This window comes from Megalobrama amblycephala, linkage group LG19 (genome assembly GCF_018812025.1).
Source record: "Megalobrama amblycephala isolate DHTTF-2021 linkage group LG19, ASM1881202v1, whole genome shotgun sequence".
NCBI classification, from domain to species: domain Eukaryota; kingdom Metazoa; phylum Chordata; class Actinopteri; order Cypriniformes; family Xenocyprididae; genus Megalobrama; species Megalobrama amblycephala.
Window position 1 is genome coordinate 36,279,167 of NC_063062.1, and position 19,143 is coordinate 36,298,309.

General features: G+C 35.8%; 1 protein-coding gene across 1 annotated transcript; it reads right to left on the minus strand.

Moving 5' to 3' along the window:
• Positions 1-1,628: 1,628 nt before the first annotated feature.
• On the minus strand, positions 1,629-4,912 carry LOC125254492 (mRNA decay activator protein ZFP36L1). The gene is made up of 2 exons (XM_048169122.1): positions 4,756-4,912; positions 1,629-4,430 (listed from the first exon to the last, which is right to left on the minus strand). Exons 1-2 carry the CDS (start codon positions 4,807-4,809, stop codon positions 3,372-3,374), a joined length of 1,113 nt encoding a protein of 370 aa, XP_048025079.1. The 5' UTR covers positions 4,810-4,912; the 3' UTR covers positions 1,629-3,371.
• Between the last annotated feature and the right edge of the window lie 14,231 nt (positions 4,913-19,143).

Sequence of the window (19,143 nt, forward strand, 5' to 3'; positions counted from 1 at the left end):
ATAGGCTATATGTAATTTCATAACTATTGTCTTTGAAATTTTAATACAGCCCATTCATTTTCCATTATTAAGGTGCACATTTTAAAATTGTACTTAATTAAGAAGCAGTCATGAAAGTGAACTTTCTTTAAGTGCACTTAAGTGGCCTTTTATTTCATTATCTGCAAGTACAGTTTTGAAGTACACTACAAGTGTAAATTTAATACAATTAAGCACATTTCTTTTTCACAAGGGATTACAAAAGTGATGGCACCCATTAATGTTTCCTCTTTTAAAGTCACGATTTGCTTTCACAGTCATGTACATATTCTGATACTTAAATACTTAAAGTTTAGATTTCAGATAAACACTGTTCTTTTGAACTTTCTATTCATCAAATAATCCTGAAAAAAAATATTGTACACAAATATTTTGTACAATTGTACACATTAAATGTTTCTTGAGCAGCAGATCATCATATTAGAATGATTTCTGAAGGATCATGTGACACTGAAGACTGGAGTAATGATGCTGAAAATTCAGCTTTGCATCACAGGAATAAATTACTTTGTGAAATATATTCAAATAGAAAACAGTTATTTTAAATTGTAATAATATTTCACAATATTACTGTTTTTTACTGTATTTTTAATTAAATAAATGTAGCCTTGGTGAGCAGACAAAACTTCTTTTAAAAACATTAAAAATCTTAGTGGTTCCAAACTTTTGGACTGTACTGTATATATATATATATATATACCTTGATCTCTGTGGCAGATTTGTACATCTCAGAATGAATAGATCTCTTTGTTTTAAAGTATTAGTCTAGCCCTGAGATTCTTAACAGGCGACTGAACCTTCCTGAGGAAGACAGATTCTATCTTGTTATTAGCCAGCAGTTTGTTAATCCAGTGGGAGAGATGTGGGATATTTCTCTCTGATTTAAATTATGCTGACCTCGTGTGGTTGAAAGGAGAACTGCATCATTTCAAGATACCCAAAGTATTGAGAAAACATGTATTTATCCCAGCTGATTAATCACAGTACATTAAGAAAATGTTGTATTACAAGTTTCCTAAAAGTTGTGTTTAATTATGTAGATGAGGCATTGTGTATTTAAACATGCACTAATTTCCAGAACAGGAATCTGAAAAATTCTTTAAAATTCTTGTTTCGTTTTGTATAAGAGTTAAAAGTTTTTACCGAGTGGATTTTGGATCTGTTTTTTTATCTTTTTAACCCCACAGAAAAAACATTCAGAATATTGATAGGAATAAAACTGTAAAGTTTTGTGTGTGTAAAGCTGCTGAAGTGGGGAAAAAAACTCATCGCCTTTGTGTATTTTGGATGTTTCCTTTCCTCTAATCTGAAAGAAGACAAGCTATGGAAGCAAAATCTCAAAATTGAGCAGTGCCTGAAAAACAGTGGTTTTGCCTGGACTGTAGTGTCCTGTCCAAAGGAATATTATAGCTTTCCCAAACTTATGAATATCCCAGACAGAGCCTGTGTGTGCGTGTGTTTCTTTTTTTCACATATAAACCACAAGGTGGCAGTAGCTTCAAACTAAGTGTGTTGCATGAGTTGCCCTTGAAAACCCTTTTACAGAGATTTGGAGGAAAGACACAGAGTAGATATCAAAGCTTTATATATTTTACTAAAAAAACACACACCAGAGTGCATTCGGATGTTAAAATGGAAGGATTGTGCAAGTAGTCGTCAGACTGTGGTGATCTGAACTGAGAACGTAAACAGTGAAATCATGTTTTATGGAGTTTCCGTCTGCTTCTGAACATAAGTGATTAGGGTACCCAGATAAACACCCCCACCCCTCTCTCGGTTGCATCTGTGTACCCAGCAGTGTCTGGTAAGCTGCTCCGAAGACCTACCGCTCTGCAATAGACTTGCAAATCACTCCTCCCTTCTGCCGCATCATTAGCATACAGATGTTGTTAAGAAAAGGGAGAGTTGCCTCACAAAGGAGCCCTGATGTGAGAAATGCCCCTGCATTTCATTTACTGCCCAGCCTGGTCTCAATGAAAGGCTGCGAGACCTTTGGCTATTGTCCATGACCGTGTGTGACAGTGGGATGTTTCTTAGCCTTCCATGCACAAATGCAGGAACAATGAGCAAAGCAACACACAAAAGCCTTCATCTGTTCACTTGTCCTTTGTGTGTGTTTTCAGCTTGAATAATTAAAAGAGCTGTCAAGTATGCATTTTTCTTTCTTTCAAGGAGGCAGATGGAAGGAGCAGCATTCAACCGCTTTTGAGTCGTGTTTAAAATTAAATGCGAGCGAAGAAGTTTCACCAGAAGAGAGCAAAACGGTCAGCAGTTCATTCGAAAGGAAGGAGGCAAAGAATCTTTTGTTCCCTTGAAAGTTTATTTTAAAACAATATATTATAATGAAAATGGGCATTGCCATCCCATGGAATGTAAACAGTTCATTTAAATTATATATAAACAAACATGAAACGAAAGCACAACACAATATACAGTTTTCCCACTTTTCGAAAAAACGAAATAAATAAGTTTTAAGTTAACAAAAGGCAAAAGCGTGTCTTTTCACAAGGCAAAAAAAAAGACAATATAAAACACAACCTACGGACATCAGAACTCACAGTTCATGTTATTTGCAAATGACAAGTTTCGCCTCTTAAATAAAAAATAAGAGTGCAGAAGACGAAGGCCGTGGTATAGCTTGACTTCTTTCTGGTACATTGTCATTTTCACATTCATGTTGGCTTGCATATGAACATTTTTGACTCTTCCTTGTGGATATCTCTGACTATTATCACTGAGATACAGGACAGTGGAGTGTATCGATAGCACTTTAAAATGATCCTGAGATTCCAACATTGAGACTCTGTGCAGCTGGTCTTCATTAAAGCTAAGAGATAGCTCGTGCAAAGCAGACAAACGGGCTCAAAGAAACAAACAAAAAAAAGCCTCATCTACATTGTTCCTTCTTCGAAATGCATACAAAACAAAACTGCAAGCAATGCATATTACAAAAAAGCAATAAATAGTTTTTGTTTTTTTTTAGAAAGCACTACGGTTAAACTACATGGTAATACTGTCCATTTAAAAATGCCTTAACTAAAGGCTACAGTATGTTCAGGGAGCGGGTTAGACGTTACACTAGATGTATATACTCTAAGTTGCTCGGCTTTGGTTAGACTACAGATGGGTGCCTTGGGAAGGTTCGTCCTACAGACAAAACACTGCAGAACAACTCCCAAAGCAAATAAACCTAAAGTGAAGTTCCCACTGCAGCTTCGAACTGGTATACAACAGTATACATTGTCAACAAAGTTTCTTGCGTTCGTCAACTTTCACATGGAGCGCTTTACGAATCAAGTGAGTGAGCATGCAATATGCACAGGTAATGGTTTCTAGTCGTCTGAGACAGACAGGCGGCTGAAGATGGGCAGACGCCTGCCCTCGATGCCGGGAGAGTCGCAGCCGCTCAGGCTGCTGGAGCTGGTGTAGTCGTCCTGGTCGGAAAGAGAGTCCGCAGACGCGCTCCGCTGCAGAGCCGACAGGCCCGTGAGCGCGTATGCCAGGTTTTGCACGCTCTCCGAGTCGCTGATGGCGTAGAAGCTCCCGTTGGCACCCAGATCTGCGAACGGATGGCTGTGTTTTAGGGTCCCGGGCTCGGGGAACAGAGGGGACAGCAGTTCGGGACTACCTGTGGACGGCGGCGGGGACACCGACGACGATCTGGAGAAGGCCAGGGCGTCCGGTACGGCGTGGAAACCGCCGAGGGTTTGAGGTTGCGAGGAGAAGCCGCTGAAGCTGACGCTCTGGCGGAGCTGCGGTCGCTCTCGGACGCTCTTCTGTCCGTGCGTGCTCTCCAAAAGGCCTTGCTGCTCGTCCGCGTTGTGTATGAAGTGACAGCGGGCGCCGTAGGGGCAGAATCCGATGGTGTGAAAGGTGCGACACGGCTCGGTCTTGTACTTGGGATGCCGGTTGAGGCCTCGCAGCTCTTCCATGCCGTGTGCGAACTGGCATTTGGCCCCGTACTTGCAGGTGCCGCTTTCCTCGTACGTACGGCAGAGCTCCGTCTTGTAGCGAGTAGACAGGGGCGCGGTTGAGGTCGTGCCGAGTATCTTTGAGGGGGACAGGGAGCTGTTGCTGATGCTGAGACCGGGCGGTGGCGGAAGAGGGCTGGCTGTCGGGCTCTCGCAGGCCGCCAGAGCGCTCACGTGACCCTCGATCATGCTCACGGAGCGGTCTACTCTGAAGGGGATGTGGTTTAGAGAGGAGCGCGGCAGCTGCTGCTTCGGCTCGCGGCTCCAGTGCTGGCTGATGGCCGGCAGAGGCCACGGGCTGCTGTCGTTGCTGTTGAATTTAGAGTTGGGAAGAGTCACCGGGCACAGGGAGTGTCTGCGCTGGAATCCCACCACACGCTGCTTCTGTGTGGCATCTGTTAGGTCAATACCGCGGAAGCTCTGGGAACAGAGAGAGAGAGAGAGAGAGAGACCTCAGTATAGTTGTAGTGCACAAGTTTCAGTGAAGCAAATAAGCAACTATGGGAAAGCATGAAGAAACACAAACCCTTAAAGGGATTGTTTTGGCTTGTCTTTATGTGCAGTTAAGGATCACATTGACGTGCATTTCAAGTACATGCAAAAAAAGACATTCTTCTTTTGTTTTCCACAGAAGAAAGAAAGTTTTGGAACAACATTGCATTTAGTAAATGATGACTGAACTGTCCTTATAAATTGATTTGAATGCTTAATGTTTAAGTTCAAGAAACAAAGTTCATATTCTTACCTTGCAAAATTCGTCATCCAACTCAAGGAAGGGCGTGAGGAAATTTGACGGCATTTTCAAGATGCCTGGCTGTGATTCTTTATGTCCAGTTAAGGATGTGTTGAACTGCTCAACAACTGATGTCAAGCTCTGCTTCTGTTACAACCCCACTGTTGGAATCTCATTTTATAAGCAGAAACTTCTAACCCCGCCCAGCTTTTGAAGAGGCGTGTTTTAGTGCTGGGTTCACACCCCTTCAAGAGTGAGGAAAGTTTGTGGAGGATTTCACAAAAGAGCAAACTTTAAGACATCTCAGATGATATTTTAAATCATGGTGGATTTACATGAAGGAAGTTTAGATTACTTTTAAAGTAGCTCCAAACAGGGTTGTTAGTTAACTAAAACCACTAAAAATGTATCTTAAATTCACAAGCTAAAAAATCCTTGAACTAAAATCTCTCAGAATAGGCTTTGCTTCTCAAGTTAGCATTAGGTTCTGTCTGCAACATTAAAATGAACGTTAGTAAATACAGTTATCTCTCCTCTATTTGTTGTATTCAGCTGTAAATGACTCCTAACCTGAGGCCATTTTCACTACCGTCATTGTCATTGTGAGACACCTCATCATACTTGATGGGGCAAATCAAGTGGGCAGTCGTAGCCCAAAATCAGCCTCACAGGGATGGGAGTCCCTGGGAAACCCCTGGGAGGAATGAAAACGAGGCAGTGTCATAATTCATTACAGAGATCCAAGACCGTTCAGCTGCATTAAACCGATTAGTCATCTGTACATAATAGTCCATTATCACCAATTTTGAGTCAATGATTTCCAGCAGTAAGGTTTAGTGTGAGGATTATACAGTGGTTTGTTGATAACCGTACTGCACTTTTGAGTCAGTAGTGTTTCTGAGCAGGTTGTTAGATCCTGCCATCACAATGAAAGTCAATTGGGTCCAGTGCTGTTTTGGACCCCATAAACTTTCATTGTAAGGTCTTGAAAATGTCTTCTTTTGGAAGATATGAACGACATGTGGTTGAGATCTGGAACATGTAAATTAGTTAACTTCTGTTACTTTCTATTTTTTTTTTTTTTTCGTTTCTGGTATAGTTTTGCTTTCCCTTCTTCATCATTCTTGCATTTACATCTGACCATGAAAAGAAACCACGAGCCGTTCTCACCACATCAACTCTTGTGAAACAAGACACTTCAAATATTAGCAAAGCTGATGTGTGGTCAAAAGACACCACTGTCCCTTTAACACACAATGTGTCTTATCACATAGTGGAGCGTCAACACCTCATACAGTTCTGCTATGAGCACTTGTTGTTTTGTGACTGATAAAGACAGTTAAATTTGGGCAGGGAGATGCACAACTGAAAGCAAAGGCTTTATTTGTTTTCACCAAAGTGTAAGTGAGCCAGATTAAAGCAGGAGAGGCCTATTGTCTTTGTACAAAAAAGTACACTAGAGATAGGACGTGCTTTGAAAGCACTGTTTTGGATACCAGACACTAATGCAACACATTCACTCGTGTCTTTTATTCTAAACTCAGACTCTCAGTGTTTGTGCTGATTTAATTGCAGGTATTGTGCTCAGCAGGCCTGAATAAGTTCTTTTGAGACTCATGTCAAAAGACAAAATAGAGAAGATAGAGGCAATTGCACAATGATGGGCTTTTTGGTTGAAAAGGAGCTTAAAAAAAGGACAATTACACGACATAAAGGCCTCCTGGAGACCTGGGATGGGTGTTGTGCTCCTTCTTGATATATATAGGCCTTAATAATAATAAAAAAACAAAGATATGACATCCAAAGTATGTAAGGTAGTACAACTAGATCTCTTTTATTGAATCCAAAAGGTTTTAATTATATTTTGCCACATATTAATGTATTTTAAAAGTTTTGAAGTGTCAAAAGGTCATTCGGTTTAACCGTCCAAAGGCAAATACAGCCACTTAATTTGTGATTAAAATATCTTAAAATGTAATAAATGTATATATACCATAATGGAGATATAATTAAATTTGAAGTTTTATTAAGTGTTAACAATGAGATTATGTGGCTTTTATAATCAATTAGCACTGCTTTTGTCATTTTTTACAATATGGACAAAATTTGTCAACAAAAAGTCATTCGGTTTAACCAAAAATTCGGTTTTACCGAATGATACTTTTGGTTATACCAAATGACAATATTTTTAAACAACGCTAACAGGCTGATATCTAGCTAGATAGCAAAAGAACAATCAAACATTTTATATTTAGTACAAGTTTTTAAAATATTACTGCATTTTCCATGTTTTATAGCGGTTGCACCAAATGATCTGATGTTTCGGGACATGCGTATGATCAAGTGAAAACATGAATTTTTCAAATAGTTAAAAGAGAGTGAGTTACTTTGCTTCATGACCATGTGGTCCTTTGCAGGTGTCTGAATGATGTCACATCCTGTCACATGATACTGACCGCATGACTTGATCCAAAATGGTCCCTTAATATTGGTTACTCCAAATGACATCAATGAAATTCATTTTTCCGGACATTCTTTCTCATAACAAAGCAATGACTTCAACACATAATTTTAATACCATTTTGCACTATGTTGATATATGATGTTATAAAATAATGCCAGAATAAAATATATATATATATATATATGAACCCTAAACTAAAGTGTGACCAAACAATGTTACCGACCCCAAACTTTTAAACAGTTGTGTATATATTTCCTTTTAAATAATTGTGATAGTAAATGTGGAACTAAATGTGAGCTATAAATAAGGCCTAAGTCAACTAACGAAAGTGTCTGATACTGAACCCTTGCCAGACAGAAGGGTAAAATCTGCTCGTTTTTTTGTTCATAGACAGGAAGTAATGTGAAAGTCGCTGGGCTACTTATAGACGTCTTACATAAGGCAGAAAAACAAGTGGGTTATCAGCACCCACCCTCCAGCCGTTTAGGAGGTTAAACTGTAGCTGTGAGGTTTTGACCAGCTCTCTGCTGGCTCTCAGCGCAGCCGCTTTAACGAACTGTTTGATATGGAATGCTGCTTCTCTGAGCCCCATTAACACTAAATGATTTTGAGAACAAACCCACCAAGTCATCGTGATAATTGTCTGTGGATGAGAACAGATAATGACCCTCTCAGAAATGTGGTTTTGAAATAACATGTTTTAGGAGCCCCGTCTTGTAAACATGTACACTGAGCTCCTCAGAAAGCATTAAACGATCATTTAGCTGTTCAGTGACTATGCACTATACACACTCTTTACTCCAGTGAATATTTATCAAGGTGGGGCTATGTTTGAAAGTCAGTTAGGCACGTACTGTGCCTTAAAAGTCTACAAAAAAGTTACTGTTTACAGAACAATATATGGGGTAAGTTGTCACAACTGAATCAGCCTTAGGCCTTTAGAAAAATGTATGTAATACAGCACAAAAAGATGAGTTGATAGTTTGAAACTAATATCATTTGTGAAAAGAAGTGCACATATATCATTTTTAAAATACTGTACTTGGAGATAATATCATATTAATGAAATAAAGCCACTTAAAAAGTGTACACTTTCACGACTATATTTCGTACACTCAAATACACAGTTTTTTAAAAGTGCACTTAATGTCACATTAAATGTCACTTTTAAAAGTACATTTTAAATGTGTTAATGATGCTTTGTCATGTTTTAAAGAAGTACACTTATTTAAAGCACACGGAAATTACCTGATTATAATTTTAACTAAAGTGTTATTTGACATTACATTTAAAATGAATGTACTTTAAATGTACTAAATTTCAAATTATGTGTATAATTGTGAAATTACATGCAAAGATGTGCATAAGTCCTACTTAAGTGGGTCAAAACAAAATACACTTAAGTTCAACTAACTGCATGTAATATAAACTTAAACTATAATACATTTGGTGACACTTTTGTATACACACATAAACTATTAACTACTACTTTTCCCTTAATGAACTCCTAATTTACTGCGTATTAATAGTTTGTAAGATAGTTGTTAAGTTTAGGTATTGATTAAGAATGTAGAATATAGTCATGCAGAATTAATATGTGCTTTATAATAAACAGCCAATATTAATATGTATGCTAATAAGCAACTAGTTAAACGACTCCATTAAAGTGTAAATAACATGCAATTAAGTGTCCAAATACATTGCATTAATTTCACACTCAAGTATATTCTTTATAAGCACATTATTTCCATAATAAGTAGTTTGGAAAAAGTTTTTTGAAGTGCACTTTTTCACAAGGGATTTTTGGGCTTTGGAGTAAAAACAACTTTCACACACATGGAAACATACTTTATTGGTCGCTTGCTTATTGGAGGTCAAAAGAGGCCAATATCCCTTTGATCCATATTCAGATGTACAGATAACTTGTCGTAGCACGTCTTCCTGTTCGGTCAGCATGTGTTCCCATCAGAAGAGAAGTTTCCTTCCCCCTCAAACTATCATCTCGGCTTTACTGCCACTCTGACTTCACCCCCTCTGGAAATGGACCGACCTGCTTTGTGTTTTCTCCACAAGGGCCCTTTTGTTGCAGGGCTCCATATGCCAGACAAGGGACTCAAAGACTTGTTCCCCCAGCTCTGGCCGTAAACACGTCTGGCCTGGAGTGGGGGAAGGTTACGGAGGGAGTGGACGGTTTCTTGTGGAGCTGCAGTGGTGTGAATGGGGTGTGGGTCAGTTATAGGTCCGAACGTTGCTAAATCAATACGAGAAGCAGAGGGTGTATAGAAGCTGCCCTATGTGAGTGTATACGTCCTCTGTCCTGAACACAGTGCACAGAGCGGTTCCCACACACACACATACACACTGACCACAGGGACATACAACACCCTGCTTTAAAATGGAAAGACTGGTCGCAGATTGAATGAACACTTCCCAACTGAGAAAGACTCAGAGTCTCGCTGTATATGGACTCATTTACAATCATAAGACTCTAATATTTGGGAATGCACCAACATTAACATTCGGCCCCATATCGATAAGCAAATAGTAATTATTTAAAAAAAAAGAAAAGAAAAAGTAATATAATATAAAAATAATATTATACATTTAGATCTTTGCCATCATCTAACGCTTGCATAAAGTTAATCTTTAAAACATAAATAATTTTATAACACTATTAAATGCAATTTTTAGTAAATCTCATATACATTGTGGAAATGCACTTGTTGCATTAAAAATTATTTATTTGTTTTTAGTTTTATTTACACAAGAGTATAGAATTTTAATAATAATTTTAAATAATAATTTAATAATAAATTATATAAATTCTATTTATTATTTAATTAGTGTGTTAGAATATTAACATTTTATACTATTTTTTTGTAAAAAATAATTTAGAGTTTTAATATTGTAAAATAATTCTATATATATATATATATATATATATATATATATATATATATATATATATATATATTAATTATTTTATTTTAAGTAATAAATCAATTATATATATATATATATATATATATATATATATATATATATATATATATATATGATTTATTATTTAATTATTGATTGACAATATTAAAATTAAATTATATATTATGTTCTATTCTATATGTTACAAAAATAGTATTTTTGTTTTATTTACACGAAATAGTATAGAATTGTAATAATTTAACAAAATAATTAAATAATAAATTATATATATATATATAGTAACACAATAATTAATTAAATAATAAATAAATAAATTATATAAATTATATAAATATATAATTTATATAATGTATTTATTTATTATTCAATAAATTATTGTGTTACAATATTACAATTCTATATTATATTCTATATATATATATATATATATATATAGAATATAGTATAGTATATAATAATATATATATATATACTATTATATATAATAGTATATATATATATATATATATATATATATATATATATATATATATATATATATATATATATATATATATATATATATATATACTATTTTGTGTAAATAAAACTAAAAACAAATAAAGAGTGTGTTTTCACACAAAAACATTATTAGGTAAGGTATTGTTGAGATTTTCTAAATTGCATTTAATAGTTTTATGAAATTATTAATGTTTTAAAGATAGACTTCATGTGAGTAGATGATGGCTAAAGGTAAAAAATAAGGGAAATTAACATGCACAATTAAACTGGATATTTGATATAAATACATTGTGCATCCCTACTGATGTTTAACAGTAAATAATAAACATTGACTTGAAGCTAAAAAGCTGATATAAAAATAAACCAGTAACTCTGTGGGAAAAAAAACACTCTTGTAAAATATTTCAGAATATCTCAGAGATTCATTATGTATCAAAACCAATTTGAGAAGTCCTCCAACACACTCAGTATTCATCACCCAAACAAGAAAAAGGCTTTCCTGGTTGTCCCATTAGAAAGCGACTGTAATCCCGCCGAATAAAAGGCATCTCAAGCCATCTGGGGTTTGACGGGATCCACACAAATGTAAATGTGTGTGTGTAGTTGCAAGCACTGATGGCTCTTCTTTACACACATTTCCTGAGCTTCCTCTTACCTGCCCATTCACACCCTCTTTATTTCCAGCAGCACATTTCCATGTGTGAAGGCTCTTGAATAGCTGTGAATGCTTCAGTGTTTACATAGATACTGCTCATTGTTGTGCTGCTGTTTTGGGACAGTGGAAGGGTGGAGAATCAGCGAGTCCTCGCTAACTCGTCTAAACTGTAACTTTTCGCAGCATCGGCGAGGGATTTGAACTAATGTTACTCTAAGAAACCAACAGTAGCTCTGCTGGCCGAGAGTGAAATCAAATCTGAAAAAGTTGGGGTTTATGATTAATGGTGTCATATTTAAAGATTTTATTAGCTGAACCAGTGTTGGAACCATTCATAAATGAATAAAAATGTATACAAGTTTTTTTTTTTTTTTTTTCCCCAGTCTGTAATGAATTTAAAGTGCAATGCAATTTGAACACACTGAACAAAAGCTCAAACATGGCTTTATTGACGGTAAGTCAGTTCGATGCAGGGGTTGCTATGGGAGAAAGTTGCAGCTGGTCAGGATGGTCATGTTGAGCTGTGAAAAGGTGGACTTAGTACGCTGGACAGAGTCCAAACAAAAGCTCCACCAAACCCCCTTTATCCTTCCTCTGCGCTCAGCGCATTATCCTTTGTTTTCAGCTGGCTGTAACCCACTGATGCCCGAAATCCTTGCATGGATGTTGAGCGAGATGCTGGGAAGTGTCCAGGGTTCTCTTGGGATTTCCTACAAGGTTAGTGTGAGTCCACACTGACTTCATGGATCTATAAGAATGGCCGACAGTGCAATGGTATGTCATGCTACAAAAGACACACTGCAAATACCAACAGCAATCTTCACTCCAGTCATTACTAAAATAATCATGAAGTTCTAATTAAAGATCACTTGATGTATTGCTCAAATAACTGTTTCTTATTTAAAATCTATAAAAAAGTTTTAAGAACTCAGTATGAACAATTAAAGATTAAAGCTGTGGCAGATTCCCTTACGCCTGAATTATTTTGTTAACTTTTGGATATATAGCAATTTCTCGCTGTGCAAATGCAAATATCTCACAAAAGTGTATTTTAATAATGTTTAATTATTGTGAAGCATCAAATGTGTTCAATGACTGAATACCTATAAATAAATACATAAATACTACAGTTCAAAAGTCAGAAATTAAACTTTTATTCAGCAAGGATTCATTAAATTGACAATAAATGCATTTACAATGTTACAAAATGTTTCTATTTCCAATAAATGCTGCTCTTTCTATTCAAAGAATCCTAAAAAAAAAAAAAAAAAAATGCAACACTGTTTCCACAAAAAATATGAAGCGGCACAACTGTTTTCAACATTGATAATAATCATAAACATTTCTTGAGCAGCAAATCATCATATTAGAATGATTTCTGAAGGATCATGTGACACTGAAGACTGGAGTAATGATGCTGAAAATTCAGCATTGATCACAGGAATAAATTACACTTTACTATATATTCACATAGAAAACAGCAGTTTTAAATTTTAATAATTTTTCACTATATTACTGATTTTACTGTGGTTTTTATCAAATAAATGCACCCTTGGTGAGCAGAAGAGACTAAAATCGAATACTGACTCCAAATTTTTGAACACTAATGTGCCAGCATCACAATTCTGAGGCAATTCAATTTAAATAATTAAGCAAAAACATTGATGCTTTTATCACAGACCTGAGTTGAGTCTATTTGCAACTTGTTAACGATTAATTAGGTTATAAAAAGTTCACATTAGATGAACTTGATGACAAGTACTTCCCCAGAGAAAGACATGAAAGTAGTATTTTTTCAGTTTATAGTGTATAAACCATATATGACCACCTTATTATGACCACCATCCTAATATTGTGTTTGTATTTGTCATTTTGGAGCTTGACACCCCCAGTCCTCATCCATTATCATTATATGGAAAAGAGGATATTCTTCAGAAATTTGCCTTTTGTGCTCCACAGGGGAAAGTCATTCGTGTTTAGTAACTGATGACGCAATTTCCATTTTTGTGTGAACTTTCCCTTTAAGTGAAGAAGAGAGTGAAAAATGTTAACTTACAAAAATCTGTTTATCACAAACGAATCCATCCCCACTCTTTAAACACTGACGCAGTTGTGCTCAATTTAAGGACCCACAAGGGTTGTGACTGATATGATGAAATGAGAATGATCTTTATGATACATGATTGCCAGTATATGATCTCACCAGCATAAAGATTTAGTTGAAGTTACCTTCTACTGTGCAGATGTTGACATAGAGACACAGAGAAAATGTGATTAGCCATTTGGTGAGATAAACACAATGATCTCAAGGCCAAAACTGGAATCCCAGAAGCCAGATCTTGTTTTATGTCTCTGGCCATCTGCTGCACGAGAGGTGCAGTGTAATAAGGTGTCATCTGAAACACACACACACACACACACAGAGTCTGTTGGCGGGTCTCGCCGCTGAGGTGTTTTGTTGTGCTGTTAAAGTCTCTCTTGACAGCTGGTACAGTGCTATTTTAAGGACCGAAGTGTGTGTGTGTATGGGCATGTGTGTGTGTCTTGGGCAACACTGATGATGCTGCACTTCCTTTTTGACTTCACACACAAGAGGAAGATGGAATGGACATCAAATGGTCACATCCTGTTTCTCCTGTTTCTAAGAGCAGGGGAAAAACAAATTGTCCAGAAGGTCAGATTCCGTCTGGCTGGCACGAAGATAATTAGCTCATTCATTTCATATGTTTACATAATTAAAAAATGAAAATTATGAAAAATGTGTATATATGCGTATGTGTGTTTATATTTTTTATTTTCATAATGTTCATTTTATATATATATATATATATATATATATATATATATATACATATATAAACCAAAAAAAGTATTAGTATACAGTAAATATTAATATATGTGTGAACATGTGTGTGTGTATGTGTATACATATATAATATACTGGAAAAATAAAATATGTATGGCATAATATATATATATATATATATATATATATATATATATATATATATATATATATATATATATATATATATAGTGAGTACGGAAAGTATTCAAACCCTATTAAATTTTTCACTCTTTGTTATATTGCAGCCATTTTCTAAAATCATTTAAGTTAATTTTTTCCCTCATTAATGTACACACAGCACCCCATATTGACAGGAAAAAAACAGAAATGTTGACATTTTTGCAGATTTATTAAAAAAGAAAAACTGAAATATCACATGGTCCTAAGTATTCAGACCCTTTGCTGTGACACTCATATATGTAACTCAGGTGCTGTCCATTTCTTCTGATCATCCTTGAAATGGTTCTACACCTTCATTTGAGTCCAGCTGTGTTTGATTATACTGATTGGACTTGATTAGGAAAGCCACACATCTGTCTATATAAGACCTTACAGCTCACAGTGCATGTCAGAGCAAATGAGAATCATGAGGTCAAAGGAACTGCCTGAAGAGCTCAGAGACAGAATTGTGCCAAGGCACAGATCTGGCCAAGGTTACAAAAAAATTTCTGCTGCACTTAAGGTTCCTAAGAGCACAGTGGCCTCCATAATCCTTAAATGGAAGACGTTTGGGACGACCAGAACCCTTTCTAGAGCTGGCCGTCCGGCCAAACTGAGCTATCAGGGGAGAAGAGCCTTGGTGAGAGAGGTAAAGAAGAACCCAAAGATCACTGTGGCTGAGCTCCAGAGATGCAGTCGGGAGATGGGAGAAAGTTGTAGAAAGTCAACCATCACTGCAGCCCTCCACCAGTCGGGGCTTTATGTCGGAGTGGCCCGACGGAAGCCTCTCCTCAGTGCAAGACACATGAAAGCCCGCATGGAGTTTGCTAAAAAACACCTGAAGGACTCCAAGATGGTGAGAAATAAGATTCTCTGGTCTGATGAGACCAAGATATAACTTTTTGGCCTTAATTCTAAGCGGTATGTGTGGAGAAAACTAAAACATTAATTCACTTTAACAGTGAATTAATGAAACACAAAAAGTGGCTACTATATTATTTGTAGCTGATTAATTGAGGAGAGTTAATATGGTTGAATAACACTGTTGGAATGTAATGTTCCTTACAAAAGATGACTAATTCCTGCACAAGCATGAATGAAGATAAACCCAGTCAGCTGAGTACATACAGTCATTGTGCCAATCTCACCTTAGCCTGTATCTCCTGTAACTTAGGAGAGCTTGTTGACTGATCTGATCTAGCACAAAAGCTATATATCTTAGAAAGATAAGGCTCAGGCAGTTCCTGTGTGACTGTGACGAATGAAAGGAGGATAAGCAGATCTAGTATGTGTGTTTGTATGTATGTACAGCAGAAAAGTGAAAGCAAGTGAGAGAGCAAGTTGTGAAAGAAAGTTCACATGCGTTTGACGTCCAAAACCCTATAAATGGCACAGTTTGAATCCTGCATGTGCTGATAAGCGCACACCAAACGTGTCTCGCTGATAAACTTGAGCACGCTCACAGCGCATGACGTCCGTTATAAACACCAGCATGTTAAAACTGCTGTATGTATTGTGAACTGCATCAGTGCAGCTTTCCAGCCGACCACAAACATTCCAGGCCATTGTTTTCTAATCACTTGTTTTCCATTCATCTCCTGTTCAGACAGACCTCTCATTTTTGTCCCATCTCATGTTCAAATTCCCTTCGCCGCACAACAAGATGCAAGCAAGCAAATATCGTCTTCAAAACAAAGGAATACAATGAAACTGCTAACAGTATTGCATGAAAATCGCAATCCTGCAGTCTCATGTTTCAGCATTTACATTAAAATGGATTCATTTAGCAGAGGTCTGTATAACAATCAACCTACAAATAAAGAAAAAGAAAAGCATTGCATCATAAGGAGACAAAATAGTACATCAGTTCATAGTTTAAATACTTGAATTCAGACGCTACTAGCTACACTAGCTCAATTTTACATGCAATTCATAACGCAGTGTACATGCTGAATGTCTTGCCACAAGGGGCAGTATAGCTAACGTTAATGTACTCCGTTTATGGTCAGTTTCCACTTGTTTTTTACTTTAGCATACACTTTTATATTTTACAACAAGGATTTATGGTGGACTAAAACATAATTTCTATTAAAACTTGTATGTCATATATTTAAATGTATTTGCAATTACTCATATTTAATTATGAACTTGCAGTGCAATAAATTTAAAATATATTAAATAGAATATAAAATTAAAATTATAATCATCAAATGTGCTGTAGTATGTTAGTCAACACATCAAAATAAGTGTAATTCTTTTAAAGCATGACAAGAGATTATTAAAACATGATTTAAAATGTACTTTAAAGTAAAACTTTTAATTTGACACACTGTAAAAAAAAAAAAAATTGTTTAACTTAAAAAAAAAGTAAGTTACCTGGTTGTTTTAAAAATTTGAGTTCACTGAAATTATAAATTTGGTTTATTTGGTGAACAGAAACTCAAAATATTATGTTATCTGAACCACATAATTACTGAAGTTGATTTGACAAAATAAAAAATGTTGTTAACAAATAATTTACAGTGCATTATTACAAAGTGCATTTGTTAAAAGTGTACTTAAAGGGTTAGTTCACCCAAAAATAAAAATAATGTAATTAATTACTCACCCTCATGTTGTTCCACATCCGTAAAAATGGAGCTTTACGAATCAAATCAGCGGTTCAGAGCGTCAAAGTCACGTGATTTCAGCAGTTTAGCCCTTTGATAGGAGATCCGAATCACTGATTTGATTCGTAAAGCTCCGAAGCAGTGTTTTGAAATCGGCCATCACGAGATATTATTGAAAAGTTGTTATTTTGGGGTTTTTTTTGGCGCACAAAAAGTATTCTCGTCGCTTCATAATATTAAGGTAGAACCACTGAACTCACATTAACTGTTTTAAATATGTTTTTAGAACATTAATAGATCTTGAGATTTACAATGGCATTGCTGTCTACGCAGGCCTCACTGAGCCATCGGATTTCATCAAAAATATCTTAATTTGTGTTCCAAAGATGAACGAAGGTCTTACGGGTGTGGAACGACATGACGGTGAGTAATTAATGACAGAATTTTCATTTTTGGGTGAACTAACCCTTTAAATGGGTTAAGAAACATTGTCATCAAAGTGAACTCCACTTAAGTGGCCTTTTAATTAATTAATATATTATCTGAAAGTACAGTTTAATACATATATATATATATATATATATATATATATATATATATATATATATATATATATATAGGCCTACTTTTAAGACTTGAAGTACACTACAAGAGCACCTTCAATACAATTAAGCACATTTCTTTTTCATAAAGGCTGTCATGTCAGAGAGAAAGATATAAAACATATAAACACCTCAATAACAAATCTGGCTTCATTTAGTTTGTGCAAATGTTTGAACGTAACTTAATCACCTCAAACTGAGCTTTATTATCATCATATGAACACGAGAGCGTTGGTAAGTAAGTTGGTTAAGCATTTGCATCTAATTTAATGTACTAACGCAGATTATATTTCAGTCCCCGGTTTAAAGGAAAAACGGGGGGAAAAAAGGTGTTATTCCAGTTGTAAAATATAATTGTACTATATGCCGTGTTTGAACTTTCCTCCCGAGAGTTAACTCTATTCATTTCTGTGCTTTTGAAACTGTAATATTCATGCCGCTGTAGCGTTTAGTCACAGTAATGCACACACGACAACTGTTCACTCTGGTTTTAACTGCAGTTCTCCTACAGCGAGGTCTTCGGCTAATATCAACATCGGCAGTAAATATTACATACCTTGAATAGCCACTCGAGACTTACATGAGTAAGTAATGTATGTTCACCTGGGTCTACGTCTGCGAGTCATGCTCTAAAAACAAACAGCAGCGGCTCTGAGATTTCAGCTCTGCTCACTGGAGGTGACCTCATGTTTGTGTTTAAATATATCCTCTAATATGTATTTTCTTTTCATTCCCTGGGTGCAGAGTTCATTGCGTAGATCTTGTTTCCGCAGTCTGTGATATAAAAACACAGCTTAAATGACAAATCTTCGAGTCAGAGAGATGGTTAGTGGATAGACTAGTCAGAAACAGACTCTGAATGAGACAGATGGCTATTAGGCCTTATTCAGATTAGTTTTAAGTAGTCTGAAAAGGAAATAAACTTCATAGGTGACTTGAAATGTGATAAAAAAATTATTTTTGTTAGCGCACCTCAGTCTAAATGATTATATCAGATTTTTGAATAAGACTTTTCATTTTTAGTAACATATGTTAGTAAAAGTGAAAGATGTTCAGTTAAAAATGTTGATACTACCTAATCTGTAAATTAAATTAGAGTTGTGATCCTTCCTGTTATGATCATACTATTAGATTTATTCAGATTTTGCTCTGAAAACTTAGCAAATTCCCTCTTTTACCCAGACATGACAGACTTCAGATACTCTGACTTAGTTTTCTTTTAGAGGCGAATCATTCCTAACATTAGCACAAAGGCTTGTTTGACTTTGTGCAGCATTTCAATTTCAAGTGTCAATGAGGATGTCAGAAAGTGACTTGATTGATGGCCAGTCAAAGCTGTCAATCGTGATCAAACTCTTAAGATGTATATATCGTTCAGTCTGACATAAGTGACAGCTGATGTCACACAGTCTGCGTAGTTTTACCCAGGATTTCCCATGGGTCATATCATATAATCTGACAAGAAACAATCATAATGACAGAAAAGAGTATTCACCGGCTTCAAACGTTGAGATGGAGATAATAGCTGTCATTTGTGAAACAATTTCCAATCTGATCTCATAAGAAAACATACAATTTATGAAACTATTTATTAAATTTTATATATAATATATACATTT

Bases quoted from the DNA above. Each gene is read 5' to 3' on its own strand.
- LOC125254492 (XM_048169122.1), bottom strand. From the start codon at position 4,809: ATGCCGTCAAATTTCCTCACGCCCTTCCTTGAGTTGGATGACGAATTT. The intron at 4,431-4,755 runs GTAAGAATATGA...CTCTGTTCCCAG, and splicing joins TGGATGACGAATTTTGCAAG to AGCTTCCGCGGTATTGACCT.